The sequence below is a fragment of the Balaenoptera acutorostrata genome, chromosome 11 (assembly GCF_949987535.1).
Source record: "Balaenoptera acutorostrata chromosome 11, mBalAcu1.1, whole genome shotgun sequence".
Taxonomy (NCBI): domain Eukaryota; kingdom Metazoa; phylum Chordata; class Mammalia; order Artiodactyla; family Balaenopteridae; genus Balaenoptera; species Balaenoptera acutorostrata.
In genome coordinates this window covers 8,027,005-8,046,957 of record NC_080074.1, presented here as the reverse complement: position 1 = coordinate 8,046,957, position 19,953 = coordinate 8,027,005, and the positions used below count along the sequence as shown (strand labels likewise).

Genomic DNA, 19,953 nt, shown 5'->3' with positions numbered 1-19,953 from the left:
GAAATAATAAGGTCTGCTTAATCATGGGTCAAAGTATATATGACTTTTTTACATAATCTTCCAAATCTAATTAATATAGTCATTGAAAATTACAAGTTTTAAGGAAAGGTTAAGAGAACTTTTAAAAACCACCAATCAGATATAAATAATTATAATATTATAATTGTAGAATTGCTGGAAATGTTTATTATCAAATTTACTCCTTGAGCATGTGCTAGGTGCTATGGGAAATGTAAATGTCTGTTAAATGAGACCCTTATCTTTCAAATACTTATGATTTGGTAAAGAAGTAAGATGCACACAAATACTTAGCTATAACAAAAGGTAGAAGATATAAAGTGCATAGTTGAGGTTGTAGCAAAGTGAGCCATCTTAGGAAATAGTATTTGAATCTGTCTTTGAGTTGAAACCTGAGTGGATCTTTTGTAGTGGACACTACAGTTAAGTCTGTTGAAAATACAGAATTGCCATTAAAAAACAACCCTATAACCTTTATTGTCAAGGTCTACCAATGCCAGCCTTCCTGTCTGCTTCATAATGGAGCCTAACTTTATAATGAGATGTTAAATGTTTTGCATAATAAACATGAAACAGCAACCAAGTGCAGCAGATTTGGCTGTAGTACAGGTTAAATTAAAGTCCTCAAGACTAGGGCCTGGAGTAAGACTTCGGTATTACTGAAGTTGATTTCTCCTCAGTGGACTCTATATATGTGGCTATTAACTACTTCTGAGGTTGTTAGAGGATTAATGAGAATAATACAGTTATTGAGGAGCCACAGAGACAATGCCTGACACACTGCAAGTGCCTGATAAAAATTTGTTCTCATTATTATGAGCTAGTCTTATCTCTTAATAGAGTGATGATTCCACTAAATAATAATAGAGGTAACATTTTCGTAGTGCTTAATATATGCCAGGCACTGTTCCAAATACTTACATTAACTCATTGAATTCTCACAAATAACCTATGAAGTGGGTACTTCCCTGTTACACAGAGGTGGAAACTAGGTTCTTCTGTGTATACTTTAGAATCATCTTGTCTGGTTCTTTGAAAAACTGTTAGAATTTATTGATTGATTGATTGCCATGTTGGGTTTTCGTTGCTGTGCGCGGGCTTTCTCTAGTTGCGGCAAGCGGGGGCAACTCTTCGTTGCGGTGCACAGGCTTCTCATTTCAGTGGCTTCTCTTGTTGCGGAGCACGGGCTTTAGACATGCAGGCTCAGTAGTTGTGGCTGGCGGGCTCTAGAACGCAGGCTCAGTAGTTTTGGTGCACAGGCTTAGTTGCTCCACAGCATGTGGGATCTTCCCGGACCAGGGATCGAACCCTTGTCGCCTGCATTGGCAGGGGGATGAATAACCACTGCACCACCAGGGAAGCCCAAACTGTTAGAATTTTGATTGGCATTGCATTGAATCTAGATCAATTTTGGGGAAGCATTGATGTCTTTATATAACATTGAGGATTTGTACCCAGACACTTGTGATTTTGTGATGTTATTTTATTTATTTAGGTGGTCTTTTTTTGGCTGTGTTGGGTCTTCATTGCTGCACGCAGGCTTTCTCTAGTTGTGGTGAACAGGGGCTGCTCTTTGTTTTGGTACGTGGGTTTGTCATTGCGGTGGTTTCTTTTGTTGCAAAGTACGGGCTCTAGGCACGCGGGCTTAGTTGCTCCGCGGCATGTGGGATCTTCCTTGACCAGGGCTCGAACCCCTGTCCCCTGCATTGGCAGGCGGATTCTTAACCATTGCGCCACCAGGGAGGTCCTGTTTAGGTGGTCTTTAGTTTCACAGTTTACACATATTTTCTAATAACGTTGTCAGATCTTTTTTCCCCCTATTTTAAAAATTATTTCTAATCATTTTTTGCTCATGTATAGAAGTACAATTTAATTTGTCTGTATTTGTGGTATGTTCAGTCACCTTGCTACCCTCTCACTATTTCTACTTCTTTGCCTTGGATTTTCCATGTTAACAGTTATATCATTTGCATACAGTAAGTTTTGTTTCTTCCTTTTCAGTCTTGACTCATGAGTGTTTCTTATATTATTTCTTTGGCTAGAGACTTCAGTTCACACTGAATAGAAGTGGTTGTTATGGGTATCTTTGTCTTGTTTTGATGCTAAAGAGGCTACTTTTAATGTTGGTCCATTATCCATATTTGCTGTCAGTTTTTAGGTTTTGGAAGAGACCTTTATATCAGTTTAAAGAAGTTCCCATCAGTTTTTTTTGTTTGTTTTAATTTTTATTTTATATTGGAGTATAGTTGATTTACACTGTTGTGTTAGTTTCAGGTGTACAGCAAAGTGATTCAGTTATACATATACATATATCCTTTTTCCCATCAGTTTTTTTTTATTAATTAATTTTTGGCTGCGTTGGGTCTTTGTTGCTGTGTGCGGGCTCTCTCTAGTTGTGGCAAGCGGGGGCTACTCTTCATTGCGGTGCACACGCTTCTCATCATGGTGGCTTCTCTTGGCTCTAGGCGCGTGGGCTTCAGTAGTTGTGGCACACGGGCTCAGTAGTTGCGGCTCTTGGGCTCGAGAGCGCAGGCTCAGTAGTTGCAGCCACGGAGCAACTAAGCCCGTGGCCGCAACTACTGAAGCCCCCCTGTTCTAAGGACTGTGCGCCACAACTGCTGAAGCCCATGTGCCTAGAGCCTGTGCTCCACAACAAGAAGAAGCCACCACAATGAGAAACCTGTGCACCACAAGGAAGAGTAGCCCCCGGTCACCACAACTAGAGAAAGTCCATGCACAGCAACGAAGACCCAATGCAGCCAAAAAAAAAAAAAAATTGTGATTGGGTATTGACTTTTATCCAGTGCTTTTATTATAGTCATTGAGATAGATCTAGTGTTTTCTTTCTCCTTTGTTACTACAGTGAATATGCAAACCCACTCCTTCTGGATTCCTGAGATGATCCCAACTCGATCATGATATGACATCTATAAAACACTGATAAACTTGACTTGCTCTTCTTTTTTTTTCTTTCTTTCTTTTTTTTTTTTTTTTTTTTAAAGGATTCTTGCTTCTGTGTTCATGACTTCCTTTTCTTTTACTGGGCATGTGTGGTTTTTAGAGTATTTCTATTTTCTAGAAGTGTTTGTATAAGGTTGAATTGTCTTTTCCTTGAAAGTTCAGTAGGACATGCCTGTAAAAATAGATCTGGTTTTAATGGGAAAAATTAACCAATGAGTCTTTAATAGTAATAGGATTACTCGGCTTTGTCTGTCTCCTTTTCAAGTTTTTTAAATGGGATAATTCAATTTAGTAGAATAGTAGAAAGAACTCCCATGTGCCTGTTACTTCAAGTTACTGATCATTTTGTCCACCCCCCCACCCTTGTTTTTTTCTGCTGGAGTTTTTAAAAGCAAATCCGAGACTTGTCATTTCACTAGAAATACTTAAATATATGTCTCTTAGGACTTATTTTAACTTAACTATGCTATTGTCATACCCAACAAAATTAATAATTTCTTAATATTACTCACTATTCAGTCTATATTATCCTGATTCTCTTCAAATGTATTTCCAGTTAGTTTGAATCAGGATCCAAATGAGGTATGTTTGGTTGTTGAATGATAACAGCTTCTCTCGTTCTCTTTTTTTTTTCCTTCCCCCTTTTATGCCATTGATTTGTTGGAGAAGCTAGGACACTTATCCTATGTAATTTCTTTTTGATTGAGGTTTATTGAGTATTTTATGAGGAATTTATTCATTTTTGTCTCTTCAGGTTTTTTGTGTGAAATTGATTAGTAGGTCCACTTTCTCTTTTTATTTTCTTTTTTCCTTAACTTTCCCAGAAGTTTATCTTTTATTCCTCTCTTCAAAGAACCAAATTCTGATTTTGTTAATAACCTCTCAGTTCTATCTCCATTTTTCTATTTTGTTTAATTGCTTTTATATTTGATCATCTTTTTCTTACTGTTCTTTTTTTAACATAATAACTTGGATACTTGTTAATTTCAAGCTTTATTTTCTAACATAAACCTTTAAGTTTTGTTTTTATTTTTTAATTTTTTATTTATTTATTTATGGTTGTGTTGGGTCTTCGTTTCTGTGCGAGGGCTTTCTCCAGTTGCGGCAAGCGGGGGCCACTCTTCATCACCGTGCGCGGGCCTCTCACTATTGCGGCCTCTCTTGTTGCGGAGCACAGGCTCCAGACGCGCAGGCTCAGTAATTGTGGATCACGGGCCTAGTTGCTCCGCGGCATGTGGGATCTTCCCAGACCAGGGCTCGAACCCGTGTCCCCTGCATTGGCAGGCAGATTCTCAACCACTGCGCCACCAGGGAAGCCCAACCTTTAAGTTTTGAAATGTAGTATTTTTACTATTTCTCAGTTTGTGATTTCTCCTTTATCACTTACGTATGTGTGTAGTTTTATTTTTTATTTTTTAATTTTTAGTTTTTAAAATATTTATTTATTTATTTGGTTGCACCAGGTCTTAGTTGTGGCAGGCAAGCTTCTATAGTTGCAGCTCACCGGCTCCTTGGTTGCGGCATGTGGGCTCCTTAGTTGTGGCATGTGAACTCTTAGTTGTGGCATGCATGTGGGATCTAGTTCCCTGACCAGGAATTGGACCTGGGCCTCCTGCGTTGGGAGCACAGAGTCTTAACCACTGTGCCACCAGGGAAGTCCCTGTGTATTTTTGATTTTTTTAAATTTTTTTTTTCCTTTGGCTGTGCTGTACGGCTTGTGGGATTTTAGTTCCCTGATCAGGGATTGAACCCGGGCTTTCAGCAGTGAAAGCACAGAGTCCTAACCAGTGGGCTGCCAGGGAATACCCCATGTGTATTTTTTAAGTTTCTAAATAGGTAGAGATTATTTTTATTTTTTCCTAAATGTTTAATACTAAAAATATGCTGATGATGGAATGTTTCCTTGTATACTCCAGGGGGAAAGTAGAATGCAAAATCGCTTAAAAGTATATATGGGGACTTCCCTGGTGGCACAGTGGTTAAGAATCCGCCTGCCAATGCAGGGGACACAGGTTCGAGCCCTGGTCTGGGAAGATCCCACATGCTGCGGAGCAACTAAGCCTGTGTGCCACAACTACTGAGCCACGTGCCACAACTACTGAAAAAGCCTGCGTGCCTAGAGCCCGTGCTCAGTGATGAGAAGCCCACGCACCGCAACTAAGAGTAGCCCCCATTTGCTGCAACTAGAGAAATCCCGTGCGCAGCAATGAAGACCCAACACAGCCAAAAATAAATAAATAAATAAATAAATAATTTTTTTAAAAAAGTATATATGATTCCAGTATTGTGAATTATGTAAATAGAAGGAAATGATGAAGGAAATATATCATTATATTGATATTAAGCAGTTGCCTTTTGAGTAGTGATGTCAGGTAAATTTTATGTGAAACCTTACTCATATTCCACAACTATTCATAAGACATTTTATTTTTATGATGGAGGGGCACATGATTTTTCCAAAGGAAAGAGAATTAATTCTGTAAAAATCTGGACTCAAATCATGTCCTGAGATCCTGGGATATAATTCAGTTCAACTAAAATATGACCAGTTGCTTATCTCTGTTGGGCATTAGGCAAGGAGTTGGTATGTAAGTGGTAAGACATGTTATTCCCAGAGTTACAGTCTGGGTGCATAGGTGGGGTGAGGGGTGGTGATGGGGAAGAGATGGCAGGAGAGGAGGAAAGATAGACACACATGTTCGTTTCAGTGCCATGATAGAATGCAAAAGAACAGGAAGGACACATAGAGGAAGAATTGTACTTATGGACCAACACGATCATTATTAAAGTGGTATCTTGTCTTTGATGGATGGGTTATTTTTTTTTATTTTTTTAAATGTGTTTCACTGCCTAATAATTAACACTGACAATCCAAGGAATGAGCAAGTGCTGGGAGAAAATGCCCAAGTGGGTTTTCTTCCCTAGATGAGAGAGACTAGAGATTTCTTATTTTTTTTTTTTAATTTTATTTCTTTATTTATTTATGGCTGTGTTGGGTCTTCATTTCTGTGCGAGGGCTTTCTCTAGTTGCGGCAATTGGGGGCCACTCTTCATCACGGTGCGCGGGCCTCTCACTATCGTGGCCTCTCTTGTGGAGCACAGGCTCCAGACGCGCAGGCTCAGCAATTGTGGCTCACGGGCCTAGTCGCTCCGCAGCATGTGGGATCTTCCCAGACCAGGGCTTGAACCCGTGTCCTCTGCATTGGCAGGCAGATTCTCAATCACTGCGCCACCAGGGAAGCCAGATGGGTTATTTTTTAATAGGATTATCAGTTGTGGATTCAAGTATATTTAATTTTTAAATACCCAGAAGTGCCCTTTTAATGTTAAAACTACTTGGAGAATTAAAACTCAAAACACCTCAATCTATATAATGAGTTAGTACTGTCAACAGGTCAACCAGGGACAATTTTGCACCTCCAGGGAACATTTGGTGATATATGGAGACATTTTTGATGTCACAAATGGGTTAGAGCTACTACTGGTATTAAGAGGAGAGACCAGGGATTTGCTGAGTATCTTAAAATGCATAGGACAATCTCCCCTTCCCCCCAAAGAATTATCCAGCCTAGGATGTTTAATAGTGCCAAGGATGAGAAACCTAGGTTAATCCATAATTTCTGCATCCTCTTTTTCAGGGATGGGGCAGAGGTGGAATGGTAGTGGTTTGTCGGTTGTTGAAGAAACTAGAGGCATGGTTTTGTATCCTGTTCAGCTAGATTTTGGTTAAGGAAAACTAATCTGTAGTCTGAAGTCAGGTCAAAGCAAATTCATTCAGCTTTGTGGCAGGCACTGTGTGATGGGAATTTGGTAAAGAGTGGTAAGCAGCTCCTGTCTTCCTGGAGCTTACACTGAATGGTTTACAAAGGGGAGATCTTTTTTATCAGTTGTCTTTGTTTATTATTATATTTTAAATCTTTTGTTCTGAATTTATTTTGTGTATAGATAAGTTATTTTAAGCTCTTCTAAGGAATTCTGGAATAGTATACAACTTTTTAAAATTTTAATCTATTTATTTTTTATTGCTTTGGGTCTTCGTTGCTGTGCGCGGGCTTTCTCTAGTTGCGTCGAGCAGGGGCTACTCTTTGTTGCGGTGTGCAGGCTTCTCATTGCGGTGGCTTCTCCTGTTGCGGAGCACGGGCTCTAGGCACATGGGCTCAGTAGTTGTGGCTCGCGGGCTCAGTAGTTGTGGCTTGTGGGCTTAGTTGCTCTGCACACATGTGGGATCTTCCCGGACCAGGGATCGAACCCGTGTCCCCAGCATTGGCAGGGGGATTCTTAACCACTGTGCCACCAGGGAAGTCCGGTATACAACTTAATTGTGTTTCTTTTTCATGACTGTCAATACAAACTTTTGGCAACTCATGTAATGGGGGTTGTACTAAGATGTTTTCCTCTTTTCTCTGGTCTTATTTTAGGTACAGTTTATAAGTGTTCAAACTTGTTGGCATGACAATAATTTATATATATATATATATATATATATATATATATATATATATATATATATAACCTTTTTTTTAGTATAATATGAAAAACTAATACAAATAGTATTCCATGAAGTGAGGTTTAGAAATGATATTTAGTGCTTATCAAGAACAAAGTATAGAGAACTTTGTAATTTTGACTCTGTCATACTTTAACCTTTATCTTTCCTCTTTGTTTTTAGATTTTGGTTCTCTGTTTGACTTGGAGCACGACTTACCAGATGAATTAATCAACTCTACAGAATTGGGACTAACCAATGGTGGTGATATTAGTCAACTTCAGACGAGCCTTGGCATGGTACAAGATGCAGCCTCTAAACATAAACAACTGTCAGAATTGCTGCGTTCTGGTAGTTCCCCTAACCTCAACATGGGGGTTAGTGGCCCAGGCCAAGGCATGGCCAGCCAGGCCCAACAGAACAGTCCTGGATTAGGTTTGATAAATAGCATGGTCAAAAGCCCAATGGCACAGGCAGGCTTGACTTCTCCCAACATGGGGATGGGCACTAGTGGACCAAATCAGGGTCCCACACCATCTGCAACAGGTATGATGAACAGTCCAGTAAATCAACCTGCCATGGGAATGAACACAGGGATGAATGCTGGCATGAATCCTGGAATGTTGACTGCAGGCAATGGACAAGGGATGATGCCTAATCAAGTCATGAACGGTTCAATTGGAGCAGGCCGGGGGCGACCTAATATGCAGTACCCAAACCCAGGCATGGGAAATGCTGTCAACTTAATGACTGAGCCACTGCAGCAAGGCTCTCCCCAGATGGGAGGACAAACAGGATTGAGAGGGCCCCAGCCTCTTAAGGTAAGTGCAGTTCTGGTTTCTGTGTACCATCAGTATGTTTTTCAGTGCTTCAGTGATGGAGGAGGAGGGCTTGAGGTCAGTTATTCATTTATTCTTTACTGTTCATGTTTAATCTTCTTACATCATGTAGCATTTCCCACATATTATATGCCAGGGATCTACTGTGTTGTCACAAGTTTTATGAAGCTCTTATATTAAATGTAAGTAATTCCTTTTTTTATTTTTTTTACAAATGATTGCCAGCTAATTCCTGTTCCCTGTGGCACAAGTATTAGAATATTTTCATTTCATTTCTAATTCATCTCATTTTAACCTTCATAGCCTTCCTTAAAAAAAACAACAACACAGTTTTGAGATAGCCAGCATTATACTATCTTCAGGTAGACTTTATTTGTTCCCATTGCTTGGAATGTCTCTGGTTTTTAAGAGATGTGTTATTTTTTTTCTTAATGGTTGATGGAAGTTAAGGTGCATTAGTTTACTATAAAGCCTCAACCAACATTCCAGGTCTTCCAATTATCCTGATTTTGGCTGTTATTTGAAAGGTTTAGAGAAAAACAGGTTTTGTGTTTCATAGAGGGGCCATGCAGTGTGAATTGTTCTCTTGGCCTTCCCCATCCCTGGGCCTGTCCTGAGTGCTGTGTTGGCTCTCTCGCTCCATCTTCTGTTCCCTGACCAGGGATCGAACCCATGCCCCCTGCAGTGGAAGCACGGAGTCCTAACCAGTGGACTGCCAGGGAAGTCCGAAAGGCTTTTCTTTTTTAAAAAGCCTACTTTCTTAGCCTTATTAAGTAGAGAATGCTAAATATATTTTTAAAAACCTTTTAAATGTGTACTCTATGTATAATTAAGATGTTATAAGCATATATTGGATGTTTATTCCTCCATATTTTTCCTACACATTTTATTCCTTTTTCTTAAAATGGTATCACACTATGTTTGCCAGTGCCTGGCAGGTAGTTAGTAAATACTTGTTGAATGAAAGAGATGGCTTTGCTTGGAAGGTGATAGTAGAGATGGGAGAGATTTTCACAAGGAGTCAGGAGCAAGCTTGCTCTGTAAGAGGAATAATTTGAGCAGGCATTGGGACTTCTATATTCCTGAGAAGAATGATGGTGAGAGTTCAAGGATGAAATGAAGACATACGGATGAATTGGGAGTGGGGGCACTGAGGTCACATGTAGATAAGTGAAAGCCCTTAAATATTTTTTTTTGCTACAGGATAAAGAATATTGACATCTTGACTTAGGAAAAAATTCTGTTTGGCATCACTATCTACTCTATAGGTTCTCCCTTCCTGGCACTTTTATGTTGCTGTTTTGATGTGGTTTACTTAGAACACTTGGAGTGAGAACCTGAAACAAGAAGGTAGAATATTTATTAGGTACCTCTTCTAGATTTCTAGGAACCTGCCTGTGAAGAGTCCCTGCCCTCCTGATGTTTATATGGGGGATGGGGGGGCAGGGATGACAGACGTTAAACCTTCACCGATTGAACAAATATTTACTGAGTCCTAGCTTTGATGCTGAAGATAGAGCAGTGAATAAACTCACTTCATGGAACTTACTTTCTTTTTTTTTTTTTAATATAAATTTATTTTATTTATTTATTTTTGGCTGCGTTGGTCTTCGTTGCTGCACGTGGGCTTTCTCTAGTGTGGCAAGCGGGGGCTTCTCATTGCAGTGGCTTCTCTCGTTGCAGAGCACGGGCTCTAGGCGCATGGGCTTCAGTAGTTGTGGCACGCGGGCTTCAGTAGTTGTGGCTCGTGGGCTCTAGAGCGCAGGCTCAGTAGTTGTGGCGCACGGGCTTAGTTGCTCCGCGGCATTTGGGATCTTCCCGGACCAGGGCTCGAACCCGTGTCCCCTGCTTTGGCAGGCGGATTCTTAACCACTGCTCCACCAGGGAAGCCCGGAACTTACTTTCTAGTGTACATGTAAGATATAAATTCATAGTATTCCAGGTAAGTGCTGTGAAGAAAAATGAAGTAAGGAAAGGCGCATTGGGAGAAGGCCTAGGTTGAGAGTGGGGCACTGTCCTATTTCTAATCTAAATCACAAATTTCTGCATCAACATTGTTTCTGGGACTGGATATATAGCAGTAAATTAATCAGACAAAAATCCCTGTCCCTGTGGAGCTTATATTTTCATGGAAAGGGGCAATTCAAATATAAAAACTTTATTAAAATATTTCCTTGTTTTAAATGAGTCCCACCTATATTTTATATTTGAAAGTTGATGTAAATTGTTACTTTTGGAGCTCTTCTCTTAAAATTAACATCAGTTTGTGATGCACTTTGGCATGTGATGTTAAAGAGTGTTTAACCTATAAAGTTTTAAAGTAAGAGCAATGATTGATTTGTTGCATCTTTGTCTTTCTTGGGTGTTCTTGCATAGGCAAGGAGTGAAGCAGGTAGGAAGAACCAGTTAGGAGGGTATTAAGTATAAGGCAGGGAGGAAGAATCCATGTTGAGAGAGAAAAAGACAGATCTTAATGCCATATCCTGATGGGTTCTAAAGAGGAAGATCTTATTCCCAAATTTACAATTTAGATGGGTGTGGTTTTAGGTGTACAATATCAATTTGAAAAATAGTCCCTATGGGGTGATGACGCCCACCTAAACTAAGGCAGTGGTATAAGAGTAATAGGACTGAGTCTAGAAAACGTTTAGGATTGGTTGTTGGTTCTGTTCTGAGAGATCCCTAGTCTTCCTTGTTTATCATTGTACATGCTGCCCTGCCCCCACCATGGTTAACATAGTGCCTGGCGAATGACTTGGATATAGATGTATTTATGAAATCTGATAGGCTGGAGGACATGTCAGGATGTAGTTTAATTTGTTATTATTTGGTGAATCACGGAGTCACATTTTCACATTTAGTATCGGTGTGCACTACTGTTGATGCCTGCAAGTCTTATTAAGGGATTTTTGTCCCTATGTTAAATGTTCCTAAACTGTTATATTTGTTGTATATTGGGCACTACTTTTTTATTTGTCAGTGTTTGGTACCATGGTGTGTCTTATATGTTCCTGTGTTCCCTTTTAATGTATTGAACACTAAGAAACAACCTGTAGTGTCAGATTTATTTTTAAAGAAAGATAAAATAGTCCCCTGCAGGTCCTTTGGTTTTAGTTGCCTAGAACTGTTTGTGGCTTCCTGGTCCTCTGCCTTTTCAGTTTAGGTGGAGATCTGTATCGCTGCTGTTCAGGTAGGTGGTAGTTAGTTGGACATCTGGATCACATTAGCTATAGAGAAGGGAACAAGATCAAATAACTAACTACAGTGTAGCAGAAATTAAGTACAGTATATTCCCTTCCTATTCTATTTCGTGGGGGGTAGGTAAATAGAAAGGGTAGCGGTGGGGTGTTGGTTGCATTTCATTTTCTAACACTGGCAGCAGAACTCTGAGGGAGATAGGTAAACAAAAAGCCCGAGAGTCTTTGTTGGTCAGAGTGACCAGAAGTGTCAGGAATGAATTACTGCCAGCTGACCAGCAGTTAGTACAATCTGTATATTTGAGACCGTAGTCTGCTACAGAGTGAACTTGGAGTTTCTAGGTAATGCATTGTGATTGAGGGAACAAGCAATGTCAGGAATTGGTTGAAACTCGGTTGGTGTAGGCAGTCAAGGCAATATCTATGTGAACAAATGTGTGAAGGACCAGATTCTACTAGGATGTGTTTGATAAAGGCATTACGCTTATTAACAGGAGACATCAAGGCATCTTCCAAATCCCAGCATTTTATCTATATAAATTATGGACTCTTAAATGGCTTTTGTTTTATGTCTACCATAAATTTCCACGCTAATAAGAAATACAAGTAAAATAAAACTCCTCCAGGTGTAGGCGAGCATACTATTGGAACTATATTAGTATAAATATTAGTACTTTAAAAGCAATATGTAGCAGTAGCACTCCCAGCCACATTGGAAACTACCAAAAGAAACCTGAACTTTGTATTTAAGCCTGTTTTTGTATTTGATTGTCCCTACAATGTTGCTGGCCAGATTCATGTAGGAAATTCCAGTTATTGGAGACTGAGTAAATTTTTTACTCTGGATGCTTCCCATTCATGCTTGCCTCATTTTTTTATGCTTTCACCTACACTGTGCCACTTCCCTCAATCTCATTCCCTATCATCATCCCTGTCTCTTTGCGAATTTAATATTTTATTTCCTTTACAGGTTAGCATTCAGGAGTAAAAAAATAGGAAAGGAGGGTGTGCCACTCACTGCCTAGTTGTAGGGAAAGGGAAAAGCTTAAGCAGATGCTGGCGATTCAAGAAGCATGATGCTCTCAGGTTTGCAAGTTAATGGGTATAGGAGATAGGATACCATGCAGAAGTAGTCAGTTCTCATTGAAGATCATGAAAGATCTGGTATACCATGGTTTTCCCCCCTTGTGAGTAGAAAAAAGTGAGGGCAGAAGGCAAGAAAACCTGTTAGTCACAGTCTACAAAAGCTGTGATGAAGAGCTTTGTACTAAGACAGTGACAGTGGGCATGGATACATGGGAATGATGGGGATTGGGTGGCTAGAGGCAGAATTTGAAGGACCCTTTGATAGAATTGGATCTGTCTGAGAAGGATATAGAAATCTAGTATGACTCCTTTTAATTGGACAGTAGCTGTAGTGTCATTAGTTTCCATTCTGAGTGCTTGCTAGTAGGTGATGATTGACTTACAGTGGGGTCTTATGTGGAAGGATAGAATTGTAAGTTGCATCATTGTTATCAGTAAAACATTTGGTTTTTGAATAATTAATACTCTGTTCTTTAAGTTAATCATTATACAGTATGATGGTTCCACATGGACTTACATAAACACAGGAAAAAACTTACTTTTTTTTCTTTTTCTTTTTTTTTTTGGCCATACCGCACAGCATGTGGGATCTTAGTTCCACGACCAAGGATCGAACCTGTGCCCCCTTGGATTGGGAACGTGGAGTCCTAATCACTGGACTGCCAGGGAATTCCCAAAACTTACTTTTTAAAGTACAATAGGGATTGCAAATAAACTCAGATTACTTTAAGAGCCAAGGAGGCAATTTAATAAAGCAGCTAGGTGTAAGACAGCAAGAAATGGTGCAGACTTTGAAGTTTGCATGCTATATCTAAAGGATTCAGATTGAAAAAGTTTTAAAATCACTGTTCTACCGTGTCCCTAAGTAAAAAAGTACATATCTCCCCAAACTACCAATCTTCTACCTTTTATATAAACAAAATGCTGGAATAAGCATTTTGATATATAAAGTTCTCTAATATATTTAAGGATTAGATGGTTTATTGAGTTGAGTTGAATTTATTAAGTTATAGTTTGCACATTAAATGAAAGTTATTTAGTGCATTAAAAGTGGAGATGAATGGCAGAGCCTGCTTAGTAGATGTAGCTAAATAAGACACTTATACATTTTTCTAAAATGTTTATCTTATATTTATAGCAAACAGCTCTAAATTTACTGTACCTCAGGCCCATAGATTATAGTCTGTTTATGTATACAGAGAGTTTCTTTTAAAATTGTCTTTGTAAATTAGGAAGTGGAAAAGGAAAGGAAATAGTAATGTCCTATTAGTGTGGGGAATAAGATTTAATTTCTCTTCTGTTTCTTGTTCTTAGATGGGAATGATGAACAACCCTAATCCTTACGGTTCACCATACACTCAGAATTCTGGACAGCAGATTGGAGCCAGTGGCCTTGGTCTCCAGATTCCGACAAAGTCTGTACTACCAAATAGCTTATCTCCATTTGCAATGGACAAAAAGGCAGTTCCTGGTGGAGGAATGCCCAACATGGTGGGTAGTAATCTGTTTACAGATTTGTCTTCCATCTGACACTTTAACAGAAGAATTGTGTTAAACCTTTTATGTCTTCTATTATACTATACACACTAGGATGTAATGGATGGCCCCTGTGATCGAGGAAGCTTGTGCCTTCCTTCCATTTCACATGGTGTTTTTTTACTTGCAGTATTGACCAGTAAGGATGTTGTCCAAATAGGAGCAAGTGGGGCTGCTACAATGAAAGTTTTGGGGTCCTGCCATATGCAGCTTCTCCTTGTGAGCAATTCTTTCTGTAGGGTACAAAAGTGGAACCTTTTTCCTCTTGGGAAGGACTCTCTGAAAAAGGATTCTCTCGATCACCATATCTACTGATTTGTATCTGATACTATTACACAGAAGTAACTTCCCTTTCAAAGTTACAAATTGTTTTTAACAGTGATTTTTGTTATGGTAAAATCTCCAAAGCTTCTAACATTGCTATTTTTCTAAAGTTAAACTATCTCTATTTGTAAATGTGTCAAGTAGTCCATGTTCATCTTTGGAAAAAATTGTCCTGTAGGAATTTTATTTCCTTTCAGATGTTTTAGGTTTTTTGCTTTGTGTCCCATAGTCATTGAATGCCTATATTTCAGATACTCCGCTAAGTACTGGAGACAGAAAGATGAACAAAACATGGCATTTCTGCCTCCAGAAATGTTTACTTTTTTATTAGGAAAAACCAAATTTCTAACAGGGTTTACAGAAACTAATTTTTCACCCACCTGAAAGACCCCTGCCAGCTCTGCCAAGAAGCTCTTCACTATCCTTCAAAACCTAACTTGAACACGCTCTTCACAACAGATCCCTTCCTTTCCCCCCTCGCACTGGAGTTTACCATGTCCTTCTCTTTCTGTTTTCAGAAGAGTTGCTTCAGAGCAACCAAATTCAAATAATACATTTTTAAAAAATTTTTATTGGAGTATAGTTGTTTTACAATTGTCCTTCTCTTTCTTTTGCTCTCTGTATGTTATACATATTTTGATTATATTGCTTGCTAATGTAGCAATTTGTTTTCTTGTTAAATTGAGCTTCTTGTTGGTAGAAGTCATCATTTATCGTAGAATCCCCTGTGTCAAAAAATTGGGTCTGGTAAATGGTAGACTGTCCTTAAAGGTTTTCATCGAAAATCTCCAAGTCCGTATTTATTAAGGAGGTAGCACACTATGACACCTAACGTCAAATGTATCTTTATTGTTTTATCCCTTAGGGCCAGCAGCAGACCCCGCAGGTCCAGCAGCCAGGCCTGGTGACTCCGGTGGCCCAAGGGATGGGTTCTGGAGCCCACACAGCTGATCCAGAGAAGCGCAAGCTCATCCAGCAGCAGCTTGTTCTCCTTTTGCACGCTCACAAGTGCCAGCGGCGAGAGCAGGCCAATGGGGAAGTGAGGCAGTGCAACCTTCCCCACTGTCGTACAATGAAGAACGTCCTTAACCACATGACACACTGCCAGTCAGGCAAGTCCTGCCAAGGTGAGTGGACTCAAAGGGTTTTTGTGCTCAGCAATTAATTTTTTTTTTTTTTTTACAGTTAGAGCTGATCACATTTTCTCTCTTCTGAGACTCCTTACTGATAATGCGTTACTCTGTATTAAGTTATGATAAAATTCAGTATCATTTTGTGAATGAGTATCTAGAGATGTAGTAGGAGAGGAAGTTTTAGATTCTTCCCTTTTGGGGTGATACTTACTGACTTTTATTTGCCCCAGCATAGCTTTAAATATTATTGAGGGTTTGCTAACTATCATGTAGGCCAATACTAAAAGAATGTTACCTAACTTAATACAGTTTGTATATTTATAGAGTCATTAGAAATCTGTGTGTTGGTTTTTTTTTTTAATTTTTATTGGAGTATAGTTGATTTACAATGTTGTGTTAGTTTCTGCTGTACAGCAAAGTGAATCAGTTAAACATATACATATATCCACTCTTCTTTAGATTCTTTTCCCATATAGGTCATTACAGAGTATTGAGTAGAGTACCCTGTGCTATACAGTAGGTCCTTATTAGTTATCTGTTTATATATAGTAGTGTGTATATGTCGATCCCAATCTCCCAGTTTATCCCCCCCTCCCTTTCCCCCCTGGGAACCATAAGTTTGTTTTTTACACCTGTGACTCTATTTCTGTTTTGTAAATAAGTTCATTTGTACCATTTTTTTTTTTTTTTAAGAGAAATCTGTTTTTATAGGTTTGGTTTTTTTTTTAATTTATTTATTTTTGGCTGCATCGGGTCTTTGTTGCTGCACGGGGGCTTTCTCTAGTTGTGGCAGGTGGGGGCTACTCTCTGTTGTGGTGCGCGGGCTTCTCATTGCAGTGGCTTCTCTTGTTGCGGAGCACGGGTTCTAGGTGCGTGGGCTTCAGTAGTTGTGGCTCACGGGCTCTAGAGCACAGGCTCAGTAGTTGTGGCACACGGGCTTAGTTGCTCTGCAGCATGTGGGGTCTTCCTGGACCAGGGATCGAACCCATGACCCCTGTATGGCAGGCAGATTCTTAACCACTGCGCCACCAGGGAAGTCCCCAGGTTTTTATAATGTAAAGTAGATTGCACAGCTTTGTGGTGAAAAATAGGGGCTCTGGAAGCCAGACCGCTTGAGTTTGAATCGCACTTTGGGTGCTCTTTGACTTTGTACACATTACTTAACCAGTTTTTGCCTGTTTTCTCAACTATAAAATGGGAGGATTAATAACTACCCTATAGAGGTGTTATGAAGATACAATGAGTTAATAACATTTGTAGCCCTCATTATGTGATCGATAAGTTAGCTAATAGTAATGTAAAAATATAACCTGCATTTGAAAAAGGAATCATTTTTTTTCTTTTTAGTGGCACACTGTGCATCTTCTCGACAAATCATTTCACACTGGAAGAATTGTACAAGGCATGATTGTCCTGTGTGTCTACCCCTTAAAAATGCTGGAGATAAGAGAAATCAACAGTGTAAGTGACTAAATCTTTTGAAGCTTTTATATCAAAAGTATTCTTAGACTCACCAGTGCAACTTGGTGAGACGTAGAGTACCTCTTGATTGTGTGAAGTTCCTGTGACTGACTAGTGCTATCATACTAGATTATTTCCACTTACCACTAACTTCATATTAATAAGGTTAGAATGGAAGTACTTATTACCTAAAATAAGATCCAGAAAGATCATTGCTTTGACATTGGGCAAGTTACTCTTTTATACCTGTGATCTAAATATTTAGATAATTTGAAATTAATGTAAAAAGAAAGAAGAGAGTTTGAGATTATTTTTAGAAGCCTGGGGTGATGAGCTCTTGTTAGAGGAAAGACAAGTCAAAAGTAGAAAGTGCAGCCACCACACCTCCTTTAGAAACAAAATATTTAGCATTTAGGATTGAAAGATAAATTTGGAACTATATATATAGCATGTTTTTAAAAAGTAATTAAATTCCATAAGTTAATGAAGAAATCATAAATAGCCCAGTAGAGAATTGGGATTAGGAAATAGTTCACTAGAGGGAGGAAATACCAAAAAGTTCCCTATTAAATTAAGGAATGAAGTAAAGTACCATTTCTCTCCTGTCACATTGATAGAAATGATGCTACCTGGTGTTGGCTTTTGTGTGGCTCTGAGGCATTTCATACACTCTGATGGGAATATTGATACAGCCTGTGGGAAGGCTTTTGGGTATTTTGGATCAACAGCTTTTCATGCCAATGATCCCCTTTGACCAATCAGTTCTGCGTCTAGAAGTTTTTTCAAGGAAATAATGGGAAACAAGATGTGTGTATTTCATAATCACATAACAATAATTTTGTGTTTAAAATTCACTCAGACATCGTAGTATTTTCTTTCTCACCATCTTTAATGTTGTAATACTGTTGCTTTTGTTTTCTCTAGCAATTCTGACTGGAGCACCAGTTGGACTTGGAAATACTAGCTCTCTAGGGGTGGGTCAACAGTCTGCTCCCAGCCTAAGCACTGTTAGTCAGATTGATCCCAGCTCTATAGAAAGGGCTTATGCAGCCCTTGGACTACCCTATCAAGTAAATCAGATGCCAGCACAGCCCCAGGTGCAAGCAAAGAACCAGCAGAACCAGCAGTCTGGACAGTCTCCCCAGGGGATGCGGCCTATGAGCAACATGAGTAAGTCTGTGTCCTCCTAGTGACAGATGTGATACCAGTTGTGTGTGTAAATACCATGTAATATGCAAGGTTAACTTCTTAGTTTATTTTAGTCTCTGTGTGTGTCTTTCTGTCTCTTTTATTGTCTCTCTTTCTCTCCCTGTCTCCCTCTCTTACTTTTTTTGTTACATGATTAATTTTTTGAAGTAACTTTTAAAAGATTATAGTGTAGAAATCCCCTTGTAATCCACATACCAGAGGCAACTGCTTTTGGTTTATATCCTTCTTAATCCTGTTATGCATATATTAGTTCATATTTCTAGAAATGGGATCCCATGTGTTATAACAGACTATTTCTTTACACAATGTGGATATCTTTCAGTTTCCATGTCTAATGTATCCTTTTTAATACTTGTATAGTATTTTGTTGCATAGAACGGTGTGTTACAGGTGGACATTTAAGTTTCCAAATTTTTTGATATTTTAAACGGCACAAAGAAACTGTTTTGGCTTGGCACAAAGAAACTGTTTTGGCTCGAAGTATTCTTTTGGTAGTATTCTTTTGATTTGAAATGTTTGGTTGTTGTTAATATAGATTTCTACATATCTGGTAGCAGTAGTCGTTTGCCTTTGAAATAGTTTATCAAATACACTTGTTCTCCTAACCTCTTCCTATGATAAAACTGAGAAGGAAGGGGAAGTGTGAGCAGTGTTCTAATATCCTAATTTGGGAGTGGTTTTTATTCTCTAATTGTATGGTAAAATAAAGGAGATTTGCCCTATGACTATCCCTTTACTGTCAGGCAGTTGAACATCTAAGCAATTTTGTGTAAATAGTTAAATACCCAGCACAGGTAAGCCCATAACTTTTAATTATTTGCCTCTTAACTCTAAAATTGTTCTTGATGATGAAGTTCTTCTGTAATTAGACAACTGTCTAATTTGGAATAATCTACCATGCTTTTTCTTTTGAAACCCATTTTCATCCCTCTATTAATAAGTGCAGTAGGCTTTAGTTTCTGCACATTGTTTGATTCTAAATGAGAAAATTGGGCACGCTACTCTTGTAAGAATGTAAATCTTACTGATTTTTATTTTTTATTTTTTAAAATTTATTTATTTATTTATTTATTTATGGCTGTGTTGGGTCTTGTTTCTGTGTGAGGGCTTTCTCTAGTTGTGGCAAGCGAGGGCCACCCTTCATCACGGTGCGCGGGCCTCTCACTATCGCGGCCTCTCTTGTTGCGGAGCACAGGCTCCAGACGCGCAGGCTCAGTAATTGTGGCTCACGGGCCCAGTTGCTCTGCGGCATGTGAGATCTTCCCAGACCAGGGCTTGAACCCGTGTCCCCTGCATTGGCAGGCAGATTCTCAATCACTGCGCCACCAGGGAAGCCCCTGATTTTTATTTTTAACTTAAGGAAATGTACACTATTTCATAACAAGCGATGCTAACTTGTTAAACAGGTATAGAGAAAGGAGTTTTAAAAACTGGACTAGAAACTGGAATGAAGAACATTCCTGCCTTTCAGGCTTGTTTTCACACTCTTCTTTATTAAAAGAGATCTGAGGACTTCATTTCCCCCCTCTTCCACCTCCCTCCCTCCCTCCCTCTCTCTCTCTCTCTCTCTCTCTCTCTCTCTCTCTCTCCCTCTCCCTCCCTCTCCCCCTCCCCGCCCCCGACTTATGATTGCTTTTTTCCTCTCTCTTTCCAAGTTATGTAGAGTGCATCTTCCTTGAGCATTAGGATCTTGACCCAATGCA

The 19,953-nt window shown here is 39.2% G+C and overlaps 1 protein-coding gene across 1 annotated transcript in view; it reads left to right on the top strand.

The window, feature by feature from the left end:
* Positions 1 to 19,953, top strand: part of EP300 (E1A binding protein p300) — a 74,825-nt gene that overhangs the window by 15,165 nt on the left and 39,707 nt on the right. The window contains exons 2-6 of the mRNA XM_028168254.2: positions 7,649 to 8,286; positions 13,902 to 14,078; positions 15,313 to 15,574; positions 16,928 to 17,041; positions 17,966 to 18,211. Of these exons, the coding sequence (XP_028024055.2) occupies positions 7,649 to 8,286; positions 13,902 to 14,078; positions 15,313 to 15,574; positions 16,928 to 17,041; positions 17,966 to 18,211 (1,437 nt within the window). The remainder of the gene's footprint in view (positions 1 to 7,648; positions 8,287 to 13,901; positions 14,079 to 15,312; positions 15,575 to 16,927; positions 17,042 to 17,965; positions 18,212 to 19,953) is intronic.